This window comes from Manacus candei, unplaced genomic scaffold (genome assembly GCF_025592945.1).
Source record: "Manacus candei isolate 608988 ecotype Guabito, Panama unplaced genomic scaffold, ASM2559294v1 h1tg000014l, whole genome shotgun sequence".
NCBI classification, from domain to species: Eukaryota; Metazoa; Chordata; class Aves; order Passeriformes; family Pipridae; genus Manacus; species Manacus candei.
This window is the reverse complement of record NW_026138062.1, coordinates 45,773,990-45,801,685: the sequence shown is the minus strand read 5'-3', so window position 1 is coordinate 45,801,685 and position 27,696 is coordinate 45,773,990. Positions and strand designations below refer to the sequence as shown.

The following is a 27,696-nucleotide window of genomic DNA, read 5'->3' as shown; positions in this document are numbered from 1 at the left end:
GTTTTAGTAAAAGGTAGCAAATATGTATTTCATATGTGTGTAAGACATTTCCAGGATAAAAGTAAATAAGTTGGAAAGTGTTTCATATTTTTATATGGCTTTGCATTCTATAAATTGTTCCAAAATATCACTAACATTGTTATACGTTGTATACATTGTAATACACTTGAATTCTGAACCAGGCTGTTCTTCCCTATTGGTTCAACTGTCCTCTAAAATGTCTATATTGTATTTCTTTATAATGGTTTCTGTACACTGGGCAGAGACTGTGACTATATGGAGGCTATTTGAAATTGTGTATTTGGTTATTCAATATCCCTGTCATAGAAATATTTTTAAACTACAGTTTTCTGCAGATTTCCATGACCTGATAGTAAAGGACATAATCCTTTGTATACTTCAGGCATACACTCAAGTTTTTTCCTCAACAGGGATGTAAGAAGAGAGTCTATTTTATGTGTATTTGTTTCTTGTACAACAATTAGTTTGACCCTAATTTGAGCAGGACTATAGTTTGTATTTGTCAGTTACCTAAGGATATCAAACACTGAATCTCCTCACTAGAATACCACTTCTTATTATATGCTGTTGACTAATCTTGTGTGAAGCTTCTAAGTAGATAACTCACTGGTTTACCATTTTCACCAGTGAAAAGTGACATATAACTCATATTCTGGGTCAGATAATATTTTCACTAAATTGTTTGCCATGCCTAAAAGTAATATCTGAATGAAAAACGCCTAAAAATTGAAGATATTGCTATCTATGAATCTTTTCTTAAAATGAAACACAAATACCTCAGAGTTACTAATATCTAGAGGGGCAGTTTTCCTGTGTTTTGGAAATTATATGCCCTTGTTGACACAAACAGATATGTTCATTCTTACAGTAGTATTTCTTATGATTGCTTATCTACTGGAGAATTTGATAGCCTGTATAAAATCTGGAGGACTATACTGTCATTTCTCAACTTCCTAATGGTGTGCAAGAATAAGATAGATGATGAAGGCAAGTACTGTATTTCCTTAAAATAAAAAAAAGGGGAAAAAAGAGAGCTGTGGTGTTTCTGAATTAAATACCCAAATTTAAAACTGTTGAAGATTAGTTGTCACTCAGTCACTATCCATCCCTGTCATATCTGGTAGCAAACCAGATTGGGATGTCAGAATGACATATATTATACAATACTAAAGTCACACGAGAACTCTTTTAAAACAGCATACAGGTCAGTCCTTTTTCCATAATAAACTATGCACTCTGGAGTTAGTCTTGTTCACAGCCAAAGACAGTTTTAAGCTCTCCAGTAATAATCTTCCTCTATAGTCTGAAGCCTGAGATACATTCAGAAGATCATTTAGGTAAATAAGATAAATAGAAGCCTAACTGAAAGATATGGTTGTATAGATCTGATACAGTTTTTCCCATCCATGTTGTGTACATTTCAATAGTCAGTTGATTGTATTGGCCTGGATGACAGAATGCAAACTCAGGTTATGTAGCAATACTGTAAAGGATGTTTTCTATGTCACTGATGTTATCTCCTAACTAAAAGTCAAAGCAACAGCAAACCTCTTACTTTCATATGGAACCTGATATCTGCATATATATTTTTCAGGAAATTTTATGGCATGAGACTTTACTTAAGCCAAGCACTGTATAAGACCCTGAGGAAAAATCACTGTAATTTATAATACTCTCTTTGACCCCTTGAACTCTGTGGTCAAGCTATAAAGGACTAGATAGGGACCAGAGATGTGCTTTGCAGGTGAAGAATGCTGAATTGGCAGGTGCCATGGGAATTATTCTGTACTCTGACCCGGCTGACTACTGTGCCCCAGGAGTAGACCCCTATCCAAATGGCTGGAATCTTCCAGGTGGAGGAGCCCAGCGTGGCAATGTATTAAACCTGAATGGGGCAGGGGATCCTCTGACACCAGGTTATCCTGCAAAAGGTGAGTGACTGTAGAGAAGGCATGCTCTGGGGGTCTGATATCAGGAAAGGGCAGGGGGTGGGGATGTTCTTTCCCTTGTAACAAAACACTCTTTTTCTTAGTCTTTGTTGCTTTGTTTGGGTTACATGTCAGTAGGCCATCTCTGTAAGTGGTGCATGAGAGGAAGTGAGGGAACGTTAAGCGAAACCATAGAGTGCTCACCTATATTCATTACCTTCATCTTATGCCTCCTTAGCTGCTTGAGCTGTGCCTCAGTTTTTTCATTTATCACCTAAACCAGACCATTTTGACTAAAATTCATTAAGAGCCATTCATGCCAGCACTTGAGACAGCATATCTAAGAGAGGCAGTCACCTCAGGAAAAGGGGTCCTTAAATGATGGGCAATGTTGCCTCTAGCCAACAGAACTTGAGCTGGAAGGGGATACATGTTCACAAGAGCAGCACAGCAGAGCAGACCATGGGGAAGATTCCTCGTTCCTCATGCTAGACTCAGTGATCTCATAGATGAATCCCTGTTTTCTTCCCTCAAAAAGGGTCCCTGTGAATGCTGTATTAAAGAGGAAACTATTCTTTTCCGTATATGCTTTTGTCCACATTGTAAAAATTAAGTTTCTCATTTGTAAAATACCATGATTTCTATTTGAGCTTTGTCAGAATAAAACCTAGATTTCATTTTGTTCACAAAACCAGCAAACCAGAATATTCAGTAGTCCAGTGTATATGATTTTATCTGCATCTTGTTATCAACTGGCAAATTTGTTTTAGTTTCCAGCAGAATGTTCCAAGCATCAGACTAAGGACTCCCTCTTTGCTCTTATTCTTTAGCTTAGTCTGAACTTCTGTGCAAAAGGGTTTCAACACAAAAAATTAACACTATGGGAAAACCTTCATTAGTATCTCTCTGAAAACATGCAATTACTGGCAGTCCTATATCCAGGAAAGTGAAAAGATTATCCCCGACTCCAGTGTTAGGATGGTGCTATGAACCGTACAGATTCCTTCTGAGAGTTGTAAATATGAAAATATTTGTCTTTTGCTTTCAGAATACACCTACCGATTAGACAAAATCAGTGGTGTAGGTCTCCCAAAAATTCCAGTTCATCCTATTGGCTATTACGATGCAGAGTCATTACTGCGGTAAGTGCATGGGTGACGTGAACAATTTTAAGAAGACTGTATTTTGAAAGTTATGGGAGTATTTGAAAAGAGAGGAAAGACTTTTGTACTGTGCTCCTCCTGTAGCTGTTGAAATATGTTTTGTTTCTTATTATGTTCTCTGTAGGAGGTAAATGTGTTATTTATTGCTACGTATTGGATATATGCAGAGTGATCTGGAAAGGACCATTTGTAATATATTATGGTCAGTCAAGTATACTGGAGTTATAAAGTGCCTCTCAGTTTGAATAAAGGTAAAAATTTTCGAGGCTGACCTGTCATGTGAAAAAGATCAGAAATTAAGTAATTCATTTGTCCAGGGAAGTACTTGCCATGAATATTTGATGGGACAGTATCTGTACTGTCCTCTATTAAATGAAAGTGTATGCTTTCTCTCATCAGGTGTGTTATGTTGTTTAAATATGATGGTGGTGAACTAATATAAGCACACTGAGGAAACTCAGGAGTTTCATAGGGGATTTAATAGACATCTGCATGTAAGTTTTCTTACTAAGTGGGCAAGTGGCATGGAGACAGGCTACCAGCTTGCTGGTGGGCAGCATTGAAATCCATAATTATTTCAACAAACCAAGTAAGTTCAGTAAAAAACCCCTAAGATGTGAATGAGTTGGAAAGTGTATCATTCCCCTAGAAAATGTTGCAGTAATCATCTATGTCAACTGTAGAGTTGCAAAGCAGGAAATGTCAGGGTTGGCAACAGTATGACGGGTAAGTGTTTAGGGCAATAAGTGAATATAATCTTGGGTATGTGTTTGCATAGGTGTTTTACATCACATGAGCAGTCATTCTGCTCAGTTTGATGCCTCTGTTTGAGTACCGAGTCAGAAAAAAAATATCTGTCTTGGTTCTCTATGCAGATTTCTCCTGACGTATTGAAGGTATTTATTTTTATAGGAGGCAGAATTTTACTGTCTTTGGTGGTTTTGGATACCTGATGTTCATTAACACTGTCCTAATGTTTTTCCTGTTTCCTTCCAAACTTCTAGGGACTAATATATCTCCAAATACTCTTTTCTTTAAAACATTCCTGTTATCACTGTTATTAAGATAACTGCTCATAATGAGAAAGGCATAGGTTAAAAAACTTCTTTTATCCACTGCCAACTAGTAGTGGTAGAGCAGATTAATATGTATAAATATGATGTAGCTAGATATTTCTCTTCAATAAATTGTAAATAATTCTGGAACTTGTTTTTAATAATTATGAATGAAATCTAAATCTTTTAAAAATACTTTTTTCACATTTGTCTTGAGACATCATAACTTCTTGTTATTTCTGCTATCATATTTTTATATAAAAAATTTACTGAGGACTTGAAGACATACTGTAGTGTTCTATGGAATAAAGCTCAACTGAAGCATGCATTTACAGTAAAAGATATGCTTTCATTTACAATAAATATATTTTACTTTCTAAGAACAGAACATCCATCATACTTTTTAATATTTTCTTTGTTTCTCACAAGTTCATGTCAAAAATATAAGTCCTTTAGGTGAATAAGTCTGGGTGATTGCAATCCACTGAATTACTGCATTCCCAGTTGTGTTAACAGGGAAAACATTGCCTTTGACAATGGAACAAGATCACATTTCTTCGATGTTAGCCATCTTTGACACACATCAACTCTGTCTATGCTACCGGATTAAGCAGTGTCCAGGGGTAGGCACTGGAAGACAACTGTCTATGCCATTAAATTGTTAGAATGGCCCAAGTTGCTCTCTGCTAATTCAAATGCAAATGCAGTTCAAGATACTAGAATGTTCCAGGGACCAAAGACGCAGTTTGTATGCACTGTGGTTTTTGTGTGGATGGGACCTAACAAAGTGTGATTTCTGTTTCTTCATTTGTGTTTGGTGCTGTTGTAAGATTTCTGTAACTAATAATGATTTTTTTTTTTCCATAATAGTAATATGGGAGGACATGCACCACCTGATAGTAGCTGGAAAGGAAATTTGAATGTATCTTACAATGTTGGTCCTGGTTTCACAACAAGTTATTCTACAAGGTCAGTTTTGTTTCCTAAGCAAAGTATGCTTGGGATCAGAGAAAAGACAGGTAGAGCAATAGCATTTGACCAAAGATGGAGTATTGGGTTTATTTGCATCATTCCCTTGATTTTGACCATTTCTTTGGCTGAAATACTGTCAGTGCAAAACTTCAGTACGTTTACATCTTGATTGGATGGATATGACCTACTTGCTTTGGTTTCCAGCTAGTCTTGAACCAGTTTCCTATGAAAAGCATCTAGCCTTTGACAAACTATTTGTTAAGACTGATTTTTTTTTTGAGAACTTTTGTTGTCTTTTTTAAATTCACAAGTCTAGCTTCTGCTCTTACCTATTGACTTATATAAAACAGTATTAACCTACAAGTTAGGTTTTCCAGAAGAAGAGCTTAAATTGCAACATCATTTTTATTGCTTCAGATTGTTTTTAAACTGAATTAGTAATTACAGTTTAGGACTAAAGTCCGGGTGTTTCCATATTGTCTGAGTACAATGTACTGACTTGTTATAAAGTGTTTGACTCCATACGAACTTCATATGACTATTGTTCATACTGAACTTCATATGAACTCTTTAGGCTGAGTTGTTGCACCTCCAGCTGTGTTACAGGTAAACAGCTCTTGATGTTTGATATGGTTTGAAGCTGGCTCCCTGCCAAGTCTCCAAACCTTACCACCAGAGTTCCCCCCCCCCCCCCTCAAACCTCAGGAAGAAGAGGGAGAAAAAACGAAAGAAAACCCGAAACGAGAGAGAGACAACCAAAGTGAGATATATAAATATATTTACACTTATATACAATTAAAAATAAGGGAAAGGGAAGGGGGAAGGGAAAAGGAACAAAACCAAAATATTATATATATATAAATATCCCAATTAGCAGCCCAATATCTATCCACTAAAAGAGTTAGCAAAGAAATAGCTCACTACTCTCCTGGGACAACCGAGGGTCGCTCCGGAACGATCACCGGCAACCTCTGTCTCCCAAGGTCGACAAGGCCCAACCAGGCCTCGCTCCCCAACACGGCAGACTCAACAGCAGGGAACCTGCACCTCCAAGCCGCCGGAAGGAAAGAGAGCGAAGGCCTCTCCTCCTTTCTTCTTATAGCCCAGCTTACGTAAAAATCATAGGGAATACTGGGTAAATCTGGACCCTTCCTTGGTTACAAACTAGTCACCAAGGAAGGCCTAGCCCAAACCACCACATGTTGTAGATTAAGTCTCTTGATGCAACTCTGGTTGTCTGATTTTCTGCTGCCTGAGGTGCCACAGCAGTATTGACTGTGCTGAAGTGTGGTGGTTTTGACTGGGGTAGAGTTAATTTTCTTCACAGTGGTTGGTATGAGGCTGTGTTTTGGATTTGTTATGAACACAAGGTTGATAATAGAGATGTTTTTGTCATTGCTGAGTAGTGCTTGCACAGAACTAAGACCTCTTCTGCTTTCTGTACTGCCACACCGTTGAGATTGGGGGTGCAGGGGAAATTGAGAGGAGACACAGCCAGAACAAGTGACCCCAACTGACCAAAGGGATATTCCACACCTGTGGCAGTTTGAGCCACATTAGAAATCCAGAATCCAATTTCCAGGCTTCCCCCCACCTCTTCCCACAATTTATCCCAACACCGAAGAGAAAACTTTCAGGCTAGAGGCTTTTATAGGGGAAGGGGAAGTATATACATTTATTTTACACACTACTATACAAACTAAAGGCAACTATATATATATATATTACACTTTTATCAGTCCCTTCGAAGCTTCTCCCTTTTACTCTAGTTCAGGAAAAGCCTTCCAAGGCTGATATGTAACGCAGTCTCTCTCTCGTGGGAGTGTTCGGGGCCCCTGAACACTCCCCCCCAACGAACCTTCAGCTGTTTGCTGAAGTCCCTTCTTCTTACAAAGTTCAAGAAGGTAGCTCTGAGTCCTTTCTCCTCTGTCCTGTGTCATTTCTGTTGTGTGATCTCTCTTTCTCAGTCTCATACCTCGGTTCGTAGGCTGCTGCAGTGTAGTTCAGCTTATCAAGCATCCTCCGAGTCAGTTTTCGGCTGCCCCCAGTCAAAACCTCAGCAGGGCAACTCCCAAGCTCTTTGGCCCATCTCCAATTCTTGCCTGAAGTTCTTCCAACATGTTACAACAAATCACAACTCTTTCTTCTGGCAATCAAGCCTCCTCCAGCCGTCTCTTGGCTCAGCTTCAATACTAAGCCTTGCATCCACTCCCACTTAAACAGTGAGAGAGAAAAACAGCCCCCTCCTGCAGCCTGGCTGCAAAGGGGGGGAAGAAGAGGGCCTGGTCGCAAGGCCTGCTTCTCTCTCCTCACTTACCAGTTGTTTTGTGAGTCCCTCACAAACACTCACTCACTCCAATACTGTCTCTAACTCTGACCTAGGCAGAGTTGGGGGGCTGCAGGGCACCCCTGCCTCCCCTGGAGGGGGAAGAAGGAGCCCAGCCACCCCCTGGCCTTCTACACCTACACGCAGCAGTCACCAACAGAGAGATACTGCCAACAGCTTCTAGTGCTGTGTATATGTGATTCTTTTGCAGAAGCAAACGAGTGGTGATTGGCTCTCCAGGGAACAGTGCCCTGGCACCCAGTCACCTCTGAGCCCCTGACTCCTGGGGGGGCCATCTCAAACCATGACAACACCGTATGACATCATGCTCAGTATATAAAGTGGGGGGAAGAAGGAGGAAGGGGGAGGGACATTTGGAGTGATGGCATTTGTCTTCCCAAGTAACTGCCACGCACGATGGGGCCCTGCTGTCATGGAGATGGCTGAACACCTGCCTGCCTCTGGGAAGCAGTGAATTGATTTCTTGTTTTGCTTTGCTTGTGTATGGCTTTTGCTTTCCCTATTAAACTGTCTATCTCAACCCCCGAGTTTTCTGGCTTTTACCCTTCCAATTCTCTCCCTGATCCTGCTGGTAGCAACAAGCAGCTATGCGGGGCTTGGTTGCTGACTGGGGTTAAACCCAGCCATGGAGTCAGTCAGTTCTGATTTGCACCAGTCTCTAGAATACTGGAACTATTTACCTTTTCAACATTAGATGGTTTTCATTTTTCTTTCACTCTTCTAAATTTAAAAATTAACTGCTAGCAAAAAATCTTTGAATTTGGAGTTCTGATCCTGCTTGTCTGTATAAATCTTATTGACATTAGAAATATTACGTAGCTATCAAGGGCTGAATGCTCTTCTCATTTACACAGGTATAAATCCAGAAAAAAAACTCCACTGAAATATTTTCAGACCTACCTTAGTTTAATAGAGGTTAAAGTTGGTCAAAATGCTTTCCTTATCATTCATATTTATACTTTTGAAAGGTGTCAAGATGTTTTATTGTCTAATCTGGTGGATTTTTCTCTTTGTATTTTCTTCCCAATACACTAGAAAGGTGAAAATGCACATTCATAACAACAACGAAGTAAGAAGGATTTACAATGTGATTGGTACTATCAGAGGCACAGTGGAACCAGGTAAAATCACTTGTCTTCAACGTAATGTGAATGAGAAGTGACCTCTAGATACACTTCACAGTTACAAGGGGGGTGTGAAGAATATAGTTTTCTCTGAAATATTGCACTATATGGTCATTGGTGTTGAAATGTTTATTGCATCAGCTTTCATATGGTTCAAGGTATGTCAGCACTTTCACTGTGAATGCTGATTTTCAAGGGAGAGTCCAATATGGAAAATATTTGTCTTCAGGCAAATAACTTTGCAATTGGAAGAATATTCTTAAGTGGATATTCTTCCCTACTAAACACAGGGATGGATTTTGCATTCCATCTAAAGAGACTATATCCACCACTATTGACTTTTTGTCTGTCCTATAGTCTCTTGTAACCAGTGTGATTTTATACTCAAGAAAACCCCCAGATAGATGATATCCCTAGGATGATGATAGCAGCATTTATCTTGTAACTGCAGCACTCACTTTGTGCCTGAAACGCAACTGTTAACCATATTATAGTCGCACAGAGATCTATTCTGAGTTTGATCTTAATAATCACATCTCTGTCATGATTTGAACAACACTTTTTATGATTGATTATATAATTTCAGAGAAATACTGCATTCAGCACACCCTAATGTTGTGAATTTGTGTGCTGTACAGATATAATTAGTGGATCAGCTTCACCATGAAACATGCTACTGTAAAATGCGGAAAGATGCTTCTATCTTTAGAGAAAAGCTGCAGTATTTCTAATAATAGAAGAAATGCTATGAAATTTAAGAGGTTTTAGTCTTGTGGGATTCAGTTATTCTGCTTGACAAATTCTCTAGCATTGACTGAAAAATACAGAAAAATGTCTTTGGAGATTTAAAATGTGTTTTGCCTTTCTGTTATGTATATTACAAATTATTAATCTCTGTTGCCTGATACATATATGGAAAAGAATTACTTCAAATTAACAGCTCTATGGCAAGAAAAAAGTTTTCTTAAGTAAACCTCCAAAATAATTTCTCCAGACAGATATGTCATCCTGGGAGGCCACCGTGACTCATGGGTATTTGGTGGCATTGATCCTCAGAGTGGAGCAGCTGTGGTTCATGAGATTGTGAGGAGCTTTGGAAAACTGAAAAAGGAAGGTAATAAAGCTCATCAAAGTAACTGCTCTCAGCAGTGCCTATTGATTTCACGGAGATTTAAACATATGCTTAAAATTAAACACGTCTATCTCACCAATGTCTAGAATAAACTATGCTACTCTGTAGATGTTATCTAATTCCAGTTACAACTTTGTTATATGAGAGGTACTTCTGCTCAAGAGAAAGTACACCCAGAGGAAAACAAAACACAAAATGGGAAATGCTGAAATAAACATGATGTTCAGGTACAATTGATTACTGTGTATTTGGGGATGGTCAGACTGGATGTTTCAATGGTCTTATAAAACTGATACAATCATGGACTGATAAAGGCTTCATGAAGGCAACACTGAGAGCTTTCTCAGCACTTAACTGTGGCTTGCAGACAGACTTAAGAATAAAGGATGTCTGTCTAATACAGAGAATGAGCTGTGCAAATGTAGTAGGAGGTAATGGTTAAAAATACCTCATGCTCAGTTGCGTTAGAATAGGAACAAATGTCAACTGCACCAAGTTTCTGCTCCTGTCAGAGCAAATACTGTCTCCTTATCTGACATTCCATGGAAAGAAACTCTGACAATGCAAATACCATGCTAGAGAAGTGTTCATTGCCTACACATTACTCTCAAAGCTTATTGACATTTAGTTTTCGTTCCATTTCTCCTGGTTATTGGATATCAGGGGAAGCTGTCTTTGGAATTCAAACTGGAAAAAAAATTAAAAATTAAAAAAGAAAGGAAATAAAATATGAAAAGTTTCCAGTAGCTTCAAAGAAAACTTCGGGCTGAGATACAGAGACGGGGCAATAGAGGCTGTTCTATTTGTTCTGAGTTTAAATCAGATGCAGAACTTCAAGTGAAAGATCTTTCTTTTGAAGGTGATCTTTCAAAGTTACAGGGAATTCCTTAGGTTTTAAAATCTGGCATTTGGAAGACAAGTCAAAGAAATTCAGTAATAGATATGAAAACATGCCACTTTTCTGTCAAAGTAGACACTGGTATACAACGTATACTAAACTGAACAGAGCAAAAAGAGTAGAAAATGTTTCTTTCAAGAATTTGTGCACAGCACATTTTTTCTTGGTCAGAGTTTTAAATTTTAGAAAATTTTCTTGAAATTAAACTGAGAGACAAGAAAGAATACATCATTTGACACAATATTGAAGTAGAGGTGAGATTGCTACAATAATGAATCATTATTATGTTAGGTTACTGAAGTTGGTGTTAAAATTCCTTAAACATGTCTCTTTCCCCACAGATCATGATACAATATGAGACCCCCCCAAACTGGCATTTGTTTTCACATTAGTTATCATGCAAAAAACAGCCTTTGTTTTGTTAATATAGTTTTCATGGTCTTTCATTGTGCAGGATGGAGACCAAGGAGAACAGTGATATTTGCAAGCTGGGATGCAGAGGAATTTGGCTTGTTAGGATCAACAGAGTGGGCTGAGGTAAACCAGTAGTGTTCAAAAAGAAATGTCTAAAAAGAGCATGATGTCTGCTCTTTGAGAAATCTGTACTAGAAAGCAGCTCTTCTTTCCTCCTTCCCCCTCTTTTCCTTGCACACACATTCTCTCTTTCTTTCTTTCTTTAGTTTCCTTTTGAATGTATATGTACTGCTCCATGTAGTATATGATGTCTTTCTATGAAACAGCTGTTTGTTTTGTGAGTGGGAAAAGAGTTCTGGGGGAAAAAAGTTTTTTAGCATTTTCTTCCTTTTTTCTTTCTCATAGGAAAATGCCAAAGTATTGCAAGCACGAGGAGTCGCTTATATCAATGCAGATTCTTCAGTTGAAGGTACATGGTTTAGACTTGTGTTTTACAGAAATAGTGATGGTATGACTGGGAGGGATTTTGCCTGGAGATTCATTAGACCTTCAATGTGATCATTTTGTTGCATTAATTCAGAAGTGGATATGGGGAGAAACTGTCACCTGGGATCATAAAGTATCCTTCAAATATTCCTGTTTTTTCGCTTATAGTAGCTACACTATTTGGGAAGTCATAGGGAGGGACAAAAAGTGTTGTGGCCCTGAGTTCTATGGCAACTCTTCAGAGTCAGCTTCTCCTCTTATAACATGCATAATAATCACAGGGACATAAAAAAAGCTCTGAAGAATTTCTTCAAAAGCTGGGCTGAAATTCATCATAACCAATACAAATGCACTGACAAGATCACAGGAAGACTCTTCTCCCAGGCAACCAGCAGTAGGACAAGAGGGCATGGTCTTAAGCTGGGCCAGGGGAGGTTTAGATTGAATATTAGGAAAAAAATTTTTACAGAGAGAGTAATCAGACATTGGAATGGGCTGCCCAGGGAAGTGGTGGATTCACCATCCCTGGAGGTTTTTAAGATGTGACTGCATGTGGCACTTAATGCCATGGTCTAATAACCATGGTGGTGTTGGATCAAGGGTTGGACTTGATGATCTCGGAGGTCTTTTCCAACCTAGCTGATTCTATGATTCTATGATTCTCAGCTTGCTCCTCATTAATAGTGTAGATCTCCAGTCCATTACTTATTAACAAATAATGGCATGAGGTTTCAACTGAGTGGAAGTTCCTTCTTCAAATAAATAGTTTTTCCTGTTTTTCAGGAAACTACACACTGCGAGTGGATTGCACACCACTGATGTACAGTCTGGTGTACAGTCTGACTAAAGAGGTAATATCACTTGGAATTTTTAGCCAGTATGTTCAGTGCTCACTCAGTTGATGGAGCACTGTCTATAAAATGTGGTGTCAGATATTTCTTTTCTGGTTGCAGTATCCCTTTTAGGTCAATAGCTAAGTAATTGGAGCTTTTTCCCAGAAGGACCAAGGGGATTTCAAGCTTATATCTTTAAATTATTAGCTGTTTGGGATTAAAGGATTTTACCACTTCTGTGAAAGCATTCCTTCTATGAACAAAAGAATGAAAGAATACTGTGAACCAGGGGACAGAAATAAGCACAAACCTGGCTGCCCAGATCAACTGCTAGAGTGCTCATGGTAATGGGAGACTGACTCCCTTTAGGCAGGGGAAGAAATTAGTCCTACTACTGTATTGTTTTTGATATGACATGCCAGGTTTGGTCAGTGTGCTCAGCTTCAGTGTACCCTGTTAGTTATTCATTGGCACTGACCATGATGTTCTCACACATATTTGTGTGGCATATAAAATTAAGAGGTAGGGACCTTTCTCTTAATAGGTAGGGACCTTTCTCTCGGAAATAGCCTCACCATCTTACATGTAAGATGTTCCTTGCTTTGGGAGTGGGTCTTAGAGGCTGTCATTTTGTTTCTGGGGTGTATTTCCTGTTCAACTCTATTAAACAATGAACATTTAATTGGTCTGTTTGTGTGTTTAAATGCATATATAATATACATTCATCTACTATATATATTCTATAAATCTACTTTATCTGTCTTCGTCTGCTGTATATATTTAGTCATCTGGCTTTTCTAGCGTTGATAATTTATTGTCTCTTGAAACTAGCATTAGACTGGTACAAAAGTAAATAAAAGGTAGTAAATCATTATAATAATTTTCTGGCAATTAAAGTACAACAACTAAAATGTAACTGTAAAAATCAAGTGCCCAGATAAAGGTATTTCTGTCATAAACTGCAGAAGAGCTGATCACCTGCAGTTCCCATGGTAACCTGTGCTAAATGCAAGTCTTCAGAACTGTCAGAAAATCTGGTCAGTAGGGTCTCAGTTTGGACAGCAAGAGCCATCATTAGAATGTTGACCTAAATACCAGTGAAAATGGTTGCATTGCATAACCCTTCCTCAAGCTGGGAAGCAACAAGAGAGGCTGATGAATGCATATAACCACAGCTTGTTGGTAGCTGATGTCTGAAGAGAATGCTGATCAGGAAGCATGTCCCATGTGATCCCATCCAAAGTTAATCTGGTAAAAAGTCTTATAACTGTTGTACAAACAATTAGCTTAATGGACACAACTCCAAATATATTAGTTTTAATTTGGTTCCTATTCCTAGGTAGTTATATATCAATTAATAGTAGAAGAGATATTAATAATCTTTAATAGATTCAAGATAATAAAACCTCAGCATTCCACTGATATAAAGGAAAGATGATGCTCAGTTACCTTCAAAGTAATCAGAGTGATAGGAATGAGCTTTAGGATAATTGTGATTTATATACCTCTCTAGCAGCTATGATGACATAAACACCAGGTACTGTGCACTTTGCCCTTCTAAGGTTGCTTCTGCATTCATAAACATAACTTTTGTGAACTAAAACGAGGTAGAAACAGTTTTGAATTAAAGTAAGACAAAATTGAAATTTCTTTCCCAAGTAAAACCAGAAGTTTTGTTCTGTGAGGGATTGTTTTGTTGAATATTTAAATTAAATAGCTGAAAATCTCATAAAGAAACATCAAAATGTAAATATTGACCTGAAATGTTTTCCTTTCCTTGTGTTTTCTTTCATGTAAAATTACTTATGTTTTAGAAAATAAATTATTCCTCTGGAAAATGCTATGCGTCTGAAGTGTTAAAATGGAAATGAAAAAAGGTTGAGGGACTTAAGACTGTGACTTAGTCATTGCCCAAAGTCTTTTGTGTGAGGACAGGTTGTTGATTTGTTGCTTGGTAACATTTAAAATTGTACCCTTTGTCTTCTTCTAGATACCAAGTCCTGATGAGGGTTTTGAAGGAAAATCTCTTTATGAGAGCTGGTATAAAAAAAATCCATCAAGAGAATATAAAGAGGTCCCCAGGTCAGTGACAAAAGAACATAAATTATATACCAAACATTATTATAACTTGTATAATGTGGGTTTTAAAGAAATACCCATTTGAAAAGCTGAGTGCTTAAAAGAAATGGTGTGTTTCTGAGCTGGTATGAATTTCAGAGTTCTATTGATTGCTATTACTAGGTATGCTATTGTACAATAGTGTTGCGAACCTGCCTTTGTTGATGAACAGAAGGTTTTATATATGAAAAGTGTTCTTGTAGTTTATAGAGATTTAGACAAATAAGAGCAGTATGCACAAGCCAGTGGCAGGCACACAAGATGCTAACTCAGCAGCTTTCCCTTGCATTTGCTTCCAGTCTCCTGGAAGGCCTCTGAATCTGGGAGGCTGGGGGGCACGTCAGGCAGGATTTTACAACACCGTCCTTCAAATTTACCAGGGGGTGTCTATAGAATCTCAATGATTGATTTTATTCTGTGAAGCCATTCTGATACTTCTGTGATTTCTCTCAGTTGAGAGCTTGGGATAGTGGAAGTTCAGCAGGAGGAAGGTCATTGATTCTTGTCAGTGATAAAAGACAGTGAGTGAAATTCTCCTCCTGAGAGCTGGATATTTCTGACCCTGAGAATGATTACTTTGCTATTCCAAGAATGCAACTGATGTGATGCATGTAATGTGGGGGTCAGAGGCAATTCATGTGTAGTGACAAAAGGAGCATACTAGGAAAAGACTGTGTAATGTATAGTGACCGACTGCTGAATAAATAATTGACACGGTACTTGGAAGCAAACGAAAATTATACTTTAAGTATTGTCACTCAAGATATTTTCCTCTTTCTTGTTAAAAGAATAAATAAACTGGGTTCTGGCAATGACTTTGAAGTCTTTTTTCAACGTCTTGGCATCGCTTCAGGCAGAGCACGTTACAGTAAAAATTGGGTAAGTCTGTGTCTTTGTAATTTAGTCTCCCCAGTAGCTGCCTCAATAACATCACCTGTAGTGGAACCATTTAAACTGCAACCTTTTGGGCTAGTTCAGTTTAGTGTGTCAGAATGGTATCTAATTACTAGAACTCTATGTGCTACCTCAATACAAATGTGTAATAAATAAGAATGTTCAACTTGGTATCAGTCAGACAAACTTGACTTTAAGAATTTAACTTTACTGTGCCTTGAATCCCACAGCAAATGTTTACAAGCCACACTGAAGTATCCATAGCTGAATAATAGTTTTGTTTTGTTTTGGTATTTTTGTTTCAGAACATAGAAAAATATAGCAGCTATCCAGTTTACCACAGTGTCTATGAAACCTATGAAATTGTGGAGCAGTTCTATGATCCCACTTTCAAAAATCATCTGGCAGTAGCTCAGGTACGGGGAGGGCTGGTGTTTGAATTGGCCAACTCTGTTGTGCTTCCTTTTGACTGCAGAGATTATGCGTCAGCTGTGAGCAACTATGCTCACATCATCTATAATTTGTCAAGGAATCATGAAGATGAACTGGCAACATACAACGTATCCTTTGGTACGTACAGTCTTTCATCACGCTCCTCCTCCATTAATGCTAGTATAGTAATGTATGTCTTAGTCATGGCCTGGTATTTACTTTGTGCTGTATGAACAGTAAATAAAACAAGAACCACACCCCCCAAGAATTTGAAATGTGAATATTTTGTCACTAGTATGCCTGTGTAGAGAATATGCCACTGCCCAATAGAGCTGACACTTGCAGTTGCATGTGCTTTGACCTGTGTATGATCCACCAAAGTTGACAACAATGTATCGTCTTGATTCCTTAATAATCATACTGCTTTGCAGCTTCTAGTGCTGGATAATTCTCTGCCTCAGAAGCCTCTGTTTTATTGACAACATTATATTGTATTCAGTTTAGGATTTAGCTGCTAATGACCAATATCAACTACGTGCATGCACATGCACACACCCGCACACATATACTCTGTCTGTATGGAGGGACATAACAGTAAAACACAGGTTGTTGGGGTTTATAAAATCTCAGTCTTATGAACAGTCTGGTTCTGGCAGTCCACAATCCAGTTTTTGATATTTCTTTATATTCTTCAAGTAGCAAATAATAAACAGTAGTCACAACAGTGGTAATTTCTACTGTCTCTAGGGCAGGTTTTGACACAGAATTACACATTTTTTAATGTAGGAATATGGGGTCATCTGATTTTCCTTCACCAGCACTTAATAGATCATGATTACAGTGAAAGATAAAGCTTTAATTTGTAGAATGTTATTTGTTAAATTATGTCTTCAGAATATGAAGGTAATTGCTTCCTTCCTGCTCCCTCCAGATGCTCTCTTTTCAGCTGTGAAGAATTTTACAGAAGTTGCTGCTAGCTTTCATGAGAGACTGCAACAAATAGATATCAATAAGTAAGTTTAACTCCTTTTTTTTTCCAGTCAAATGCTGCATGTAGTCCTCTGAGCTCAGAGGCACAGTCACTTGGTACCACTTAATGGAAAAAAGATAAAAAAGAAGCTGTATTTGGGGCAAGCTTTTTGATGAGCTATCAAGAAGTTTTATGTACCACCTGTGCCAAAAGGCTTAATTTGCATTTGACTTAATTTGTAATTTATTCCTTGTAGACCATGCCCAGAATGACAAACCAAGCTTCGTTTTGTATATACATATGTGTATGTTACAATTCTTGGGAAGAATCTAATCTAGCCATATGCTTACCCTTATGGAACACTAACTGAGAATAAAAGCCATCTTTTTAATGGCAGCACCTTTCAAGATGAGTTAACAATAATTTCTTATGTAAAAGATGACATTTCTGACATGTGACATGTATGTGACATTTTCAAAATGGTTTTATTGGTGGATGACCTAAATCTAAGTTTTAATTCAACTAACCAGTTTTAGTTTCTGTTTGCACCACTGTAAACTTGAAAAAAATTTATTGATGGTAGTAGAGTTACTCCAGGCTTATGGTGGTATAAATTTTACCGTTTTTTATTGATGAATGCCTTCAAAGCTCTACAATAAGTTCGATGTAAACTACCGAGCCCACATATTTTTGGTATAATCTTCTTCATGATTCTTTTATTTGTTAAGCATCAGTAGTATGCTCAGAGCTATTCAAAGTACACACACACAGATGGTCTCTGCTCTAGGGAATTTAAAATCTACCATCAAAAAACCACAATTCTTGGATGACTCAAGAGTTGGTTCTAGCATCACAAGGTTACTTTTTTTCAGATGTTTTGATTTTACAACAAATGAGATTTTATTGAAGTAATTTGTGGCTGGCTGGCTTTGTGGGAAATAGGGTCTTTGGAAAACTTTTGTACAAAAGAAGAGAACAGTCCACTTAAGTATCCTCATGGAAAGGAGATAAAGGAGTAAGATGCAACATGAGAGAAAATACCTGAAATTGTCTTCTTTGACATTATTACTTGACCTTTAAAAACAACTTTAAGAGACTTTCAGGTTGTGAACCAAACTGTCTCACAATAGATCAGCATAATTCTTCTTTGCAGGTTAGCTGACGTGGGCTTTTTTGGGCTACTCTTTAAGTTCAACATCGTGGATCTGCTGCCTAAAATCTAAGACATAATTCTCTGGACAGTGTTAGTGTAGAAACACTGTTAGTATAGAACACTGCCCTTCATAAATCCAGAGATGTGAATGCTGGGGCACAGGACTAAGAGCAAGTCAAACAGTCTGTAGCTAACATATTCCTTTTTTCTTTTTAGCCTACTTGCTGTCAGATCACTAAATGATCAGCTCATGTTTCTGGAAAGGGCTTTTATCGATCCCCTTGGATTACCTGGAAGGCCATTTTATAGGTGAGAAATGGTTATTTTTCACTTTCCTCCTGGAATACCCTATAAGAATTCTGTTAAGATTCACAGGTCTCTAAATAGAGTTATAATGATTTTATTCAACACAGTAAAAGTAGATTAAACAGAACAAATAAGGTTAAAAAGGGAAAACAATACTGGGGAAAACTTCAGTGAGATACATTATACAGAATGAGGAAGAGTGTTGTTGGAAACCTATTCAGATCATTTCTATTGATTTCACTGGCTTCTAAACAGATCTAAAGTTAAGCCCTGGACTCATTTCAAGTAATTTTAGTGGTAAAGAGTCTATAGGAAGTTGTTATTATTTGAAAGTGAAATACTGTATAATTCAAGTACTGCAATTTGATCAATTATAAAAGAACAGTCATGCTAGCAAATGCAGTGTGGAGGGCAGCACTACAACAGCAGTGAAGGGAATTCAGTGGTCCTCTCATCCAGTTAAAGAAGTAAATCTTATCTGAGAGGCAGTCAAATCAAGTCTAGGTTTTTGATCCTTTTACCAGTCTGCATAATTCAGAACAGTAATCTTTCCACTAAAAAATTGCACTAAAAACTAATTGCAGAAGGAGAAATTAAGATCTACAATACTTGTACCTCTTATAGCTTATGATTAAAAAATATGTTGAGAACAGTCAAAGCATTGGCTTTCCTGTCTCAAAGCATACCTGTATCTGTTGGAGACTGTGTATATCTTTGAGAAAATCAGCTGGCTTTTTTAATCTTTTAATTTCATCTAAAAGGAGGGAAAGGAAAATATTTGACTCAATTTTATCTCAAGTAGCTATAAATTTCTGAAATTCACATGGCATAATGTAGCTTATGTTAGTTTCTTGCTTCATAGACTATAGCTACTATTGCTGCAATAATCTTATTTATTTACATCCTAAGTGTCAAGAGTTTAACAGATGGTATAGAAACAGACTAGTTTTATCCAGAAAATTGTATGTTTTATTTTTCTAATGCAGAATATTGCTATTTTTCCCGTCATCTTCCCTGCAGACATGTTATCTTTGCTCCAAGCAGCCATAACAAGTATGCAGGAGAATCTTTCCCAGGAATCTATGATGCCATGTTTGATATCGAAAACAAAGCTGATCAACATGAAGCCTGGGAAGAAGTGAAGAGGCAAATTTCCATTGCAGCCTTCACTGTACAGGCAGCAGCAGAAACACTGAAAGAAGTAGCTTAAATATCAACAACATAATCATCAGTGAAGACAAAATACAGAATTTTGCAAGAAGTTTTAGAAATGGATCATTGAAAAACACTAGGAGGATTATTACAAAGAACACAAAATAAAAAAAATCTTGTTCTTTGCAAATAATATACCCAAGTGGAATGCATTTAGCAATGTTAACAAGGTAACGTACTCCATCCCGAGAGCTCAGGATTTAGATATCTTCTGGAGTGAGAGTGAAAAAGTTTCAGGTTTTCTCTGAGCTTTGTATTTTAAGAATTGCTAACCGCTGGATTTATTTTCAGAGCTTTGAATTTTGCTAGCTTGATTATTATAGCAGTCTTCATAGTGCATCAGGAAAACAGAATTAATTTCATGTTTCTATCAGTTTATAATTTTGTTGTTGACTTTTTATTATTTACCTTGGGATTGTATCATTCTACTCCAAGACAGACATTTCAGCCCTCCTTTTACACAAAGACTCATGTATGAAAATGGGAAAACTGTGACATACCATTTGCGGGATGTATAACGATCATAACAAGTTTTGGGCAGCCAGCCCAGAATACTCATCCACGACATTCTTCTTCTCACATGCTGAACCTTGAAGCTGTTTGCAAATAAATTTAAGCAAGAAGCTTTCTAGTCACTGGAGTAAAAACAAGGCAGACATATAGTCATCTTACAAAATGTCTTTTGAGATGACGACCTTCTTTTATCCAAAATCTACCTTTGCTATGCCTTGTCCATGTAAAGTTGTTTTTAATATGAAGACAATTAGAAGCAAAAAAAAATTCATCATGTCCTTAGTTTGAAAGGATACAAAATTATTACCATTTTGTAAAGTCTCTATTTCTGATTTTGGTGTGCTATTTCTGATTTTGCTGCTCTTATGATGGACTACTTGAAAGATCACAGTGAAGCAACTGAGATCAGACAGAGAAGACTCAGAAAATCAAATCCCTTCATCCGACATTCTGCCCTGGAGGATTATTAACCTCTTGCACAGCTAATATTTTGTGTGATAAAAACATTCTACTCCCTAAATAATTTCTTGCTGTCAGTCTTCTATGGAGTCTAGATATAGCCCCTGGAGCTCCATTCGTCAAAGGCTATTCAAGGCAAAAATAGCTGGTGTCATAACTGGACAGCAAATGCCAAAACCTATGTAGCTAATTACTGAAGCTACCTGATTTTTAGTCAGCTATGCAAGCCATATGTCAAAATATATGCATGGATGCATATACAGCTGTCCTTTTCCTATGTATGTCACTAGGATTATGACTTCTAAGCAGAAAGCATAAAATGAAAGAGTAGTTGCATATGCACTGAGAAATGTAATTTCACGTGACTCAGTTACTAGGATAATACAAAGAAGTAAGGGTCATATTTCACATTTATGAACAAAATCAGACCAACTGACATTTGTCGACAAATAGAGACATCTAGTTCCTGCCAGACAAGTGGAGGACAATGGTTAAATAAATAATATGCATCCAAAGCAGACAAGTGGTGAATAATGGTTAAATAATAAGTAATATGCATTAAAAGCAGTGTTAATAAGTTCTTGCAAACTTTTTAGCTGCACTTTGATTCTTGGAGCTCAAAAAAACCATCTGAACCATCCATGCCACATGAGCATGGAAGTGTATGCTTTGAAGGAGTTTAGTAAGGACAGGCCAGATACAGGAATAGCTCCTTTTTAAGCCAATGTATTTTTTGTTAGATCTGCCAAGATATCTCAGGGGCATAGCTGTTACCTAACTCGATCCCTGAGTGTGAGATCAATTAAATTAAAGAATCTGGAAGAAGTGAAGTGAAAAAGGAGCAGTGTTTTTTTTTAAGAAAGTATTACTATCATATGATCACAAATTGGATACTGTTCAGGTTTTCCAAATAACTCCATACAATGATCATCCTGTGCACTAAGTATGTAAATCAAAAGAAATTAAAACATACTCATGTGTGGAAAAGGGAGAAATTATACCTGTATTAAAATGAATCCTTGCTTTCATGAAACCAGCAATGTCAATGTTACTTTGGCTGGAAAGTCTGTTGACCTCACTGAATGATTTCTGAATTCCTCTTGTAGAAGAAAGAGTCAAAGTTTGCAATCTGGACATGTCAACTGCCAGCAATGTAAATTTTATTTTAGCTGGAATCTGATAATGGACTCATGAAGTTCAAGATAACAAAGACTCTGACTCAAAGCATCAACATCTACTACCATTTTAAACTGATAGGAAGACTGCAGAGGCCGTGAGAGAGTTCAGGGGTCTGTGCAACTGGCAGAGTCAGAAGGAAACTACTGATTTGAAATAGCAGTTGAGCATTCCCCTGTTGCCATTTTTCCTGCCAGGGCTGCCTTTCCCACAAACCAGGGCCCTTTGAATTCTCAAGCCACAAGTTCAACCTTTAGTCAAACAATAGGTCAGGCAACGCAATCAAGTAGGACATCTTTCTTGCTGCAAATGTTAAGCTTTAGGGTGCAGTTGCTGAGCAGCTACAACCTACAATTTACAAGCCCTGGCATTTTTCCTGTGTGTTATGTGTTTTTATGCACAATTACTGGCTTTACTAATTGGCTGCATAGCATAATTATGTATTCAACACACACATGCATGGTAGTTTTGCATCTGGCATGTGTATCCTTGCCATTCTTTGAGCTTTTCTATTTTACTAGGGATTTATATATTTTGACTAAGTAGCACACGTGTAGCTACCTGCAAGTTCTGATAGCTTCAGCTGAACATGAGGCTTGTTTTCACTCTCAGTGTGAGCAAAAAGTTAGGGAAGACTCCATTGTAACTGCTGGGATCAGTCGATGTGCGAACCTATTTTCTCTGCCATAGGGACACCTATTGGGTAAGAACCACACTCTATGTGCACTGAATACTTTTATTTGGGATTAAGCCTTGTCTGTGTATTGCTTTGAATACATTCTTGCACTCAGGTAATATCACCATCAGTCTTCGAACCATAACCTGTCACAATTCTGTATTAATAAAGAGCGTAATTCTGTAACCCATCAGCGTGAGTCCTTCACGGGCTCTGGCAGCTGCCAGCAGTGGGTAACACACTTGAATAAGGTGGGAAGACCTGCTGAGGGGTCTCCCTTATGCTGTTGGTGTATTTCCCTGAATAAGTCAGTCAAACTGCCCTCCAATCCAGCAGGATTGTTCAGTGAAGGGTCCCCATGATGGGACTCTGACAGACTAGTTGAGCACAAGCGTCTCAGCTTTCCTGGGGAACTGACAGATGAATAAAACACTGAGAGTCAAGGAAAACTCCCCACAGCAAGGGACAAGGAAATCTCCCCTTTTCACATGACAGTCATATATGGCAACTCTGGCATAGAGGAGTTGGGAGTGAAGGTTAAGCTAAAAAAATGGATGCAGTGGGGGAGAAGATGTTGTTTTAATTTTTGTCTTTGTTTCTCACTATCCAAGTCTATTTTAATTTGTAGTAAATGAAATTATTTATCCCTAAATGGAATCTGGTTTGCTTATAATGGTAATTGACAAGCAATGTCCTTGTCTTTATTTCAACCCTTGACCTTTGTCATCTTATTTCATGTCCCTGACCTTTGTGGAGGGTATGTGGTTGAAGACAGATTTACACTGTATGTTATATTGCATTTAATTGTAACATAATATACTCCACCTGCGCCCAATCCATGGCATGTAAGAACATATCACAACTAATAACTAATATTAGGACTGTATTTTAAGTGGTAGAAGCCACCTTGTTGCTGCTGTTATTCAACCTCAGCATTGCTAAGGCCCTTGTCACTTTAAAAAGATGTAGGCATAGAAATAAATACATTTCAAACATTCTCACTGTTGCTATTCTTACCTTCTTCCTCTACTGATGTTATCATGTGAGGTCTAAGTTTTTTATCAATTTCCAAAAACCCTTGTCATTTTACTGTCTATTATGTGCCAGTCCTACACCTGTGGTGCTATATAAATGCTAATAATACAACAATATGCTCATTCTTTATGAGTTCTGTAGGTGGAATTCCATCTGGTTTGTATATGCCAACTGAGATGCTGGTGTGAAATGTCATTGCTGTTCAGAATTTTTGATGGCTTATGAGCAGTTGGGAAATGACAGGGAAAAAAATCACAAAACTGGACGTGCCTATAATTTGAACAAAGACATCCAGCCTGTGCTTGAAATGGTGGCTATCACTGGTGCAGAATACCCAAGTCCTTATTTTCTGGAAAGCTGTAGTGAAGCAATTAGGATATTAACTACCCTTTTCAGCTTTTTCTGAATATTTTCAGCTCAACCTTATGTGTTTAAGAGAGTTTTGATACTCAGAGTACCGATATTTCTTTCACAAAATGTACCTACTTTGGGAGTGAGTAGTAGGAACTTGAAGCATTCCAGGCTCCCAGAAAAGCTTTCCTACCTTCAGCCATATAACTGGACTCAAATGGGCAAGTCCTCAGTTCCAGAAAGATCAGTCTTGGCTTCCATATAGCCATGCAGGAACTCACCAGCAGGTAGTGATGTGCAGGATCAGAGTAAGTTTGTGCAAAAATATGATGAGTCTATGAACATATTTTTTTGACTATTCCCTGGGCTGAAGTTGTGACCTTTCCCATGAGATACTGGTGGATTTGACTGAGTTAGACTAAGAAAACTTGATCTTAAGGACCCTGAAGTCTTCAGTGTAAAAAGCTAGAGAATATAGAGAATAATTTTGCAACTTTTCACAGTTCCAAATTGGATGATGCCTGGAAGTGTCCTCACTGGCTAATCTAAATTGTTTTCTTAGCTGCTCTAAGTGTTCATCACTTGCCAAGGATTAATGTTACTATGGATTACTAAAGGAAGCAATTCAGTGCTTCATTGGTAAAGAAGAAACAAGTTTTCCCTTATTTTCATCTCTTGGCCACTTCCACTGGAACAGATTGTGATCAAGCCTAAACCAAGAACTTTCAAAACCAGGAACTCCTGATAATTAATTAGCCTTTTAAATAGTACTTGTAAACTGCTTGGTGCACAACCTAGATACATATCTGTCACAGAAATAGACTGGAGCTGTTTAGTGGGGTGAGACTCAGAAATGGAAGTGTTTTATTGCTCTCAGAAAATCATATCATCATCATCCTGGGTTAAGGCTGATTAGGCAGCATGAGAGCTGAAAAACACAGAAGCCAGGGACAGCCCTGGGGCTGCAGATGGAAAGAGGAGGAGGGGACAGAGGAGGAGGAAGGCAGCTGCTTGCCTGCCCTCCTCACAGCCTGCCAAGCTGCCAGCCAGTGATACCCCTATGGCCAGGAGCAGGAGCAAGACCCCCCTCTGCACATGGCTCCTCTGCCCCGGGCTGCTTGGCTGTTTCTTGCTGGGCTTTCTTACGGGTGAGTAAGGAGAACTAGGGGCTTTTGCCCCAGCTTTTGAACCAGATTTTGCCCCTTGCACATACTTAAGTGCAACCCCTGTTGTGATTAACTTATCATCAGGGAGATTATACTGCTTTTTAGGTACATTATAAAGTACTCATCCCACTGCTTTTCTAAGAAGTTGCTCGCTCTAGCAGTTTTGGTCTTTAGGGAGTGAGGAATAGAATGGCTGCGTGCTTCAGCTCACGGTGAGCCTTGGTGAACTAACAGCTTACGAAATGGGCAGCCAGGCGTTGAAAGAGGAAAGATTAATAGAAGAGTTCGAGACTTCAGTGATTGTCAGATCTCCATTTCTTTTTAATTGTATTTCCTGATTTTTTACTGAAGATCTATTTAAATGCTCTGATTCAGTTGCTACTTTAGAAACTAAGGGTAGAATGTAGAGGAGGAGGAGTTTGACTGACAGCCAAGAATGGAGTTACTGAAGTTTTTCATTGTGCACAATGAACTTTACTAGAACATGAGATTTTTTTCTGAAGTCACTTTCAGCATTTGATTTTAAATATAAAATTGCATGTCCTTTTTAAACTTGTATTGTAGCACACACTTAAGGCTGAAGCATGAAAGAAAAATCCATGAGGGCTATTAAATATACAAAACATTAGTTTGATTTAGGAGATCCCTGAGCTGCAAATTTCTGGTGCTTGTGCTACTCTTCTACATTTCCCTGAACATAATATTTTGACCATGCTCCAAAACAGGATACTGGGCAAGATGGACCTTTGGTTTAATCCAGTATCACTGTTATGTTCAGAGTGTTACTTCAATTGCATTTAAGTCTAAGGGGTCACATATATTGTGCATGTGACATCACATGTATTTATCTTTCTTATGAAAATTTTCCCATTTTTGGATTGTCTACCTATAATAATAAAAGGATTTTGTTTTGTTTCGTTGTTTGTTTTGTTGTTTTCTTCTTAAGACAAATTAATACAGTTTATATACCTTCTCCTACAACCATTTATGGCTACTGAATAAATATTTAACATTCTTAAACTGACTGGATCACAGTTAACTTTATTCCTTTAGTTAATAAATAGTCTGACCCCAAGACTGTAACTATTATAATGCTAGCAGTGTGTCTGTTCAGTCCTAGATCTTCACTTTAAATGTGCCTACACATGTATTTTAAGATATGTGAATAAATTAAATAAGAGAATTTCATCATGAGTATCAGGAGTTCAAACCTCACACTGCAAACAGTTAATTGAGAATTTAAACTATGGTTAAAATTAATGAGAGATGAGTCTGTCTTAAAAAGGCAAGTAAAGGGGATTTACCAGTGATTTAGACTGTAGTCTTTTGTAATGTTTTAGGCAATTCAAAAAATGAAATATATTTTACTTTTCTGCTTTACTTCTCTGAGCTGGCAGACACTGACAGAGGGTGCTCTAAGCCCTGTTCATCCATGTGGTTTTAACAGTTCAATACTTCGTGTTGCTCAAAGGCTCATACATGTGAGGACTGGTGTTCTTCCTAAGTAGGAAACTTTTCAAATGTGTTTCAGGATGGTTGACAAAACTGTGTGGAAAAACCCTCAACTCTTCGATTGTCTACCAAAATGTGAGACAGAAACTTGCAGCTGAAATGAAAGCAGAGAATATCAAGCACTTCCTTCGGTAAGCTGTGTGTATCTTGTTTTTTGAACAATTTTATCAGTCACAAAAAAGTGATAACGTAAGCTCCAAGGAAGGGCCAATGAAAGCAGAGCTGTTAAAATCCTTTGGAAATATTTAGTTTATACCGAATGTCTGAGGGAAGGAGAAGGGAGAGGCTCACAACTCTGCTGTTCCTCTTCTCCCCATTTTTGAAGTTAAGTTTTTTGGAGTGCTTGTACTGTCAAGTCTACTTTCACCCAAACTGTGTTACTGCCAGTGCTTACCAGTCTTTTTTATTATGATTTTTTGTCTTCTTGATTTAATGGAGTGTGTCTGTTTTTTCCTTGCAAGTGACTGAAGCTTTTACATCAGATAACTTTGCTTTCTCTCAGAGCGAGACGATTTTACTCTATTTGGGATATGTTGATTACTATGAATTACATTTGATTGATCATCTGTTCAGTGTCTCCTAAAACTTTCACTTTGAGCAGCTAGTCTAAGTAGAAAATTAATGTATTAAAAGTTAATGGTGCAAATTTGCATGGCACTGAGTTGCATGTATACTTACAACTGATAATTCCTTTAGTGTGGCCATATTAGATAACATGTTCTTAGCTGGGTTCCTGGACACCCGATTATCCCCTATCTTCTATCCATGGTCAGTGTGTGTGTATGGTTGGTTAAGTCTTGTATGATGTAATTGTTAGTAAATATACTTTTTTTGCATCCTAGTGCATCCATGCAGTTCTTTCAAAGCATCTAAAATGCTAAGGATATAAAAGTATCCTTTTGTTTTGCTGTGCATTCCATTGAAAATTTTAAAACAATTATTATTGTGTATATTTATATCTTCTACAGAGGAACAAATATATTCACATGAAAAGTAAATAACTGGTGAGTAAAATGTTGGTATTCAGCATGTAGGTCAGCAGCTGCATCATGAACATGAAAGGATTGCTGACAAGTTTGATCCTAAACCCAAAAGGTTTAATTTTAACATCAATTAGCTTTTTAAGTCTATAGGCCTTATCTTATTTTGTATTCATTGCTTTCAGTAGACTGGAGAGTTCCTGAAAATTATGTTTGAGTGAGAGTCTAGGCAACATAGAGATTGATGACAGTATGAAATAGCTCTGCAATTATGCTGAAGTCTCTTGGCCACAGGATATTAATGGTATCTCATGTGTCTGCTTGCTTTGATGATGGGCCAAGTGCTTCATACTGGTTGGGTTGGGGTTTT

The 27,696-nt window shown here is 37.8% G+C and overlaps 2 protein-coding genes across 5 annotated transcripts in view; both read left to right on the top strand.

The window, feature by feature from the left end:
• LOC127467348 (putative N-acetylated-alpha-linked acidic dipeptidase) overlaps positions 1-22,466 on the top strand; it is a 30,375-nt gene extending 7,909 nt beyond the window's left edge. The window contains exons 6-19 of the mRNA XM_051779232.1: positions 1,766-1,952; positions 2,998-3,091; positions 5,038-5,136; positions 8,522-8,607; positions 9,605-9,724; positions 11,095-11,177; positions 11,460-11,523; positions 12,324-12,391; positions 14,364-14,455; positions 15,280-15,370; positions 15,691-15,955; positions 16,749-16,830; positions 18,157-18,249; positions 19,267-22,466. Of these exons, the coding sequence (XP_051635192.1) occupies positions 1,766-1,952; positions 2,998-3,091; positions 5,038-5,136; positions 8,522-8,607; positions 9,605-9,724; positions 11,095-11,177; positions 11,460-11,523; positions 12,324-12,391; positions 14,364-14,455; positions 15,280-15,370; positions 15,691-15,955; positions 16,749-16,830; positions 18,157-18,249; positions 19,267-19,456 (1,614 nt within the window). The 3' untranslated portion in view covers positions 19,457-22,466. The remainder of the gene's footprint in view (positions 1-1,765; positions 1,953-2,997; positions 3,092-5,037; positions 5,137-8,521; positions 8,608-9,604; positions 9,725-11,094; positions 11,178-11,459; positions 11,524-12,323; positions 12,392-14,363; positions 14,456-15,279; positions 15,371-15,690; positions 15,956-16,748; positions 16,831-18,156; positions 18,250-19,266) is intronic.
• The window catches only part of LOC127467349 (N-acetylated-alpha-linked acidic dipeptidase 2-like), a 40,764-nt gene continuing 32,563 nt past the window's right edge, over positions 19,496-27,696 (top strand). For 2 of the 4 annotated variants that reach the window (XM_051779234.1, XM_051779233.1), the window contains exons 1-2: positions 22,606-24,816; positions 26,366-26,477. In XM_051779234.1, coding sequence (XP_051635194.1) covers positions 24,729-24,816; positions 26,366-26,477 — 200 coding nt within the window. In that variant the 5' untranslated portion in view covers positions 22,606-24,728. Of the gene's footprint in view, positions 19,629-22,605; positions 24,817-25,954; positions 26,120-26,365; positions 26,478-27,696 lie in introns of those variants that run through there. The other 2 variants (XM_051779236.1, XM_051779235.1) reach the window with 2 other exon arrangements.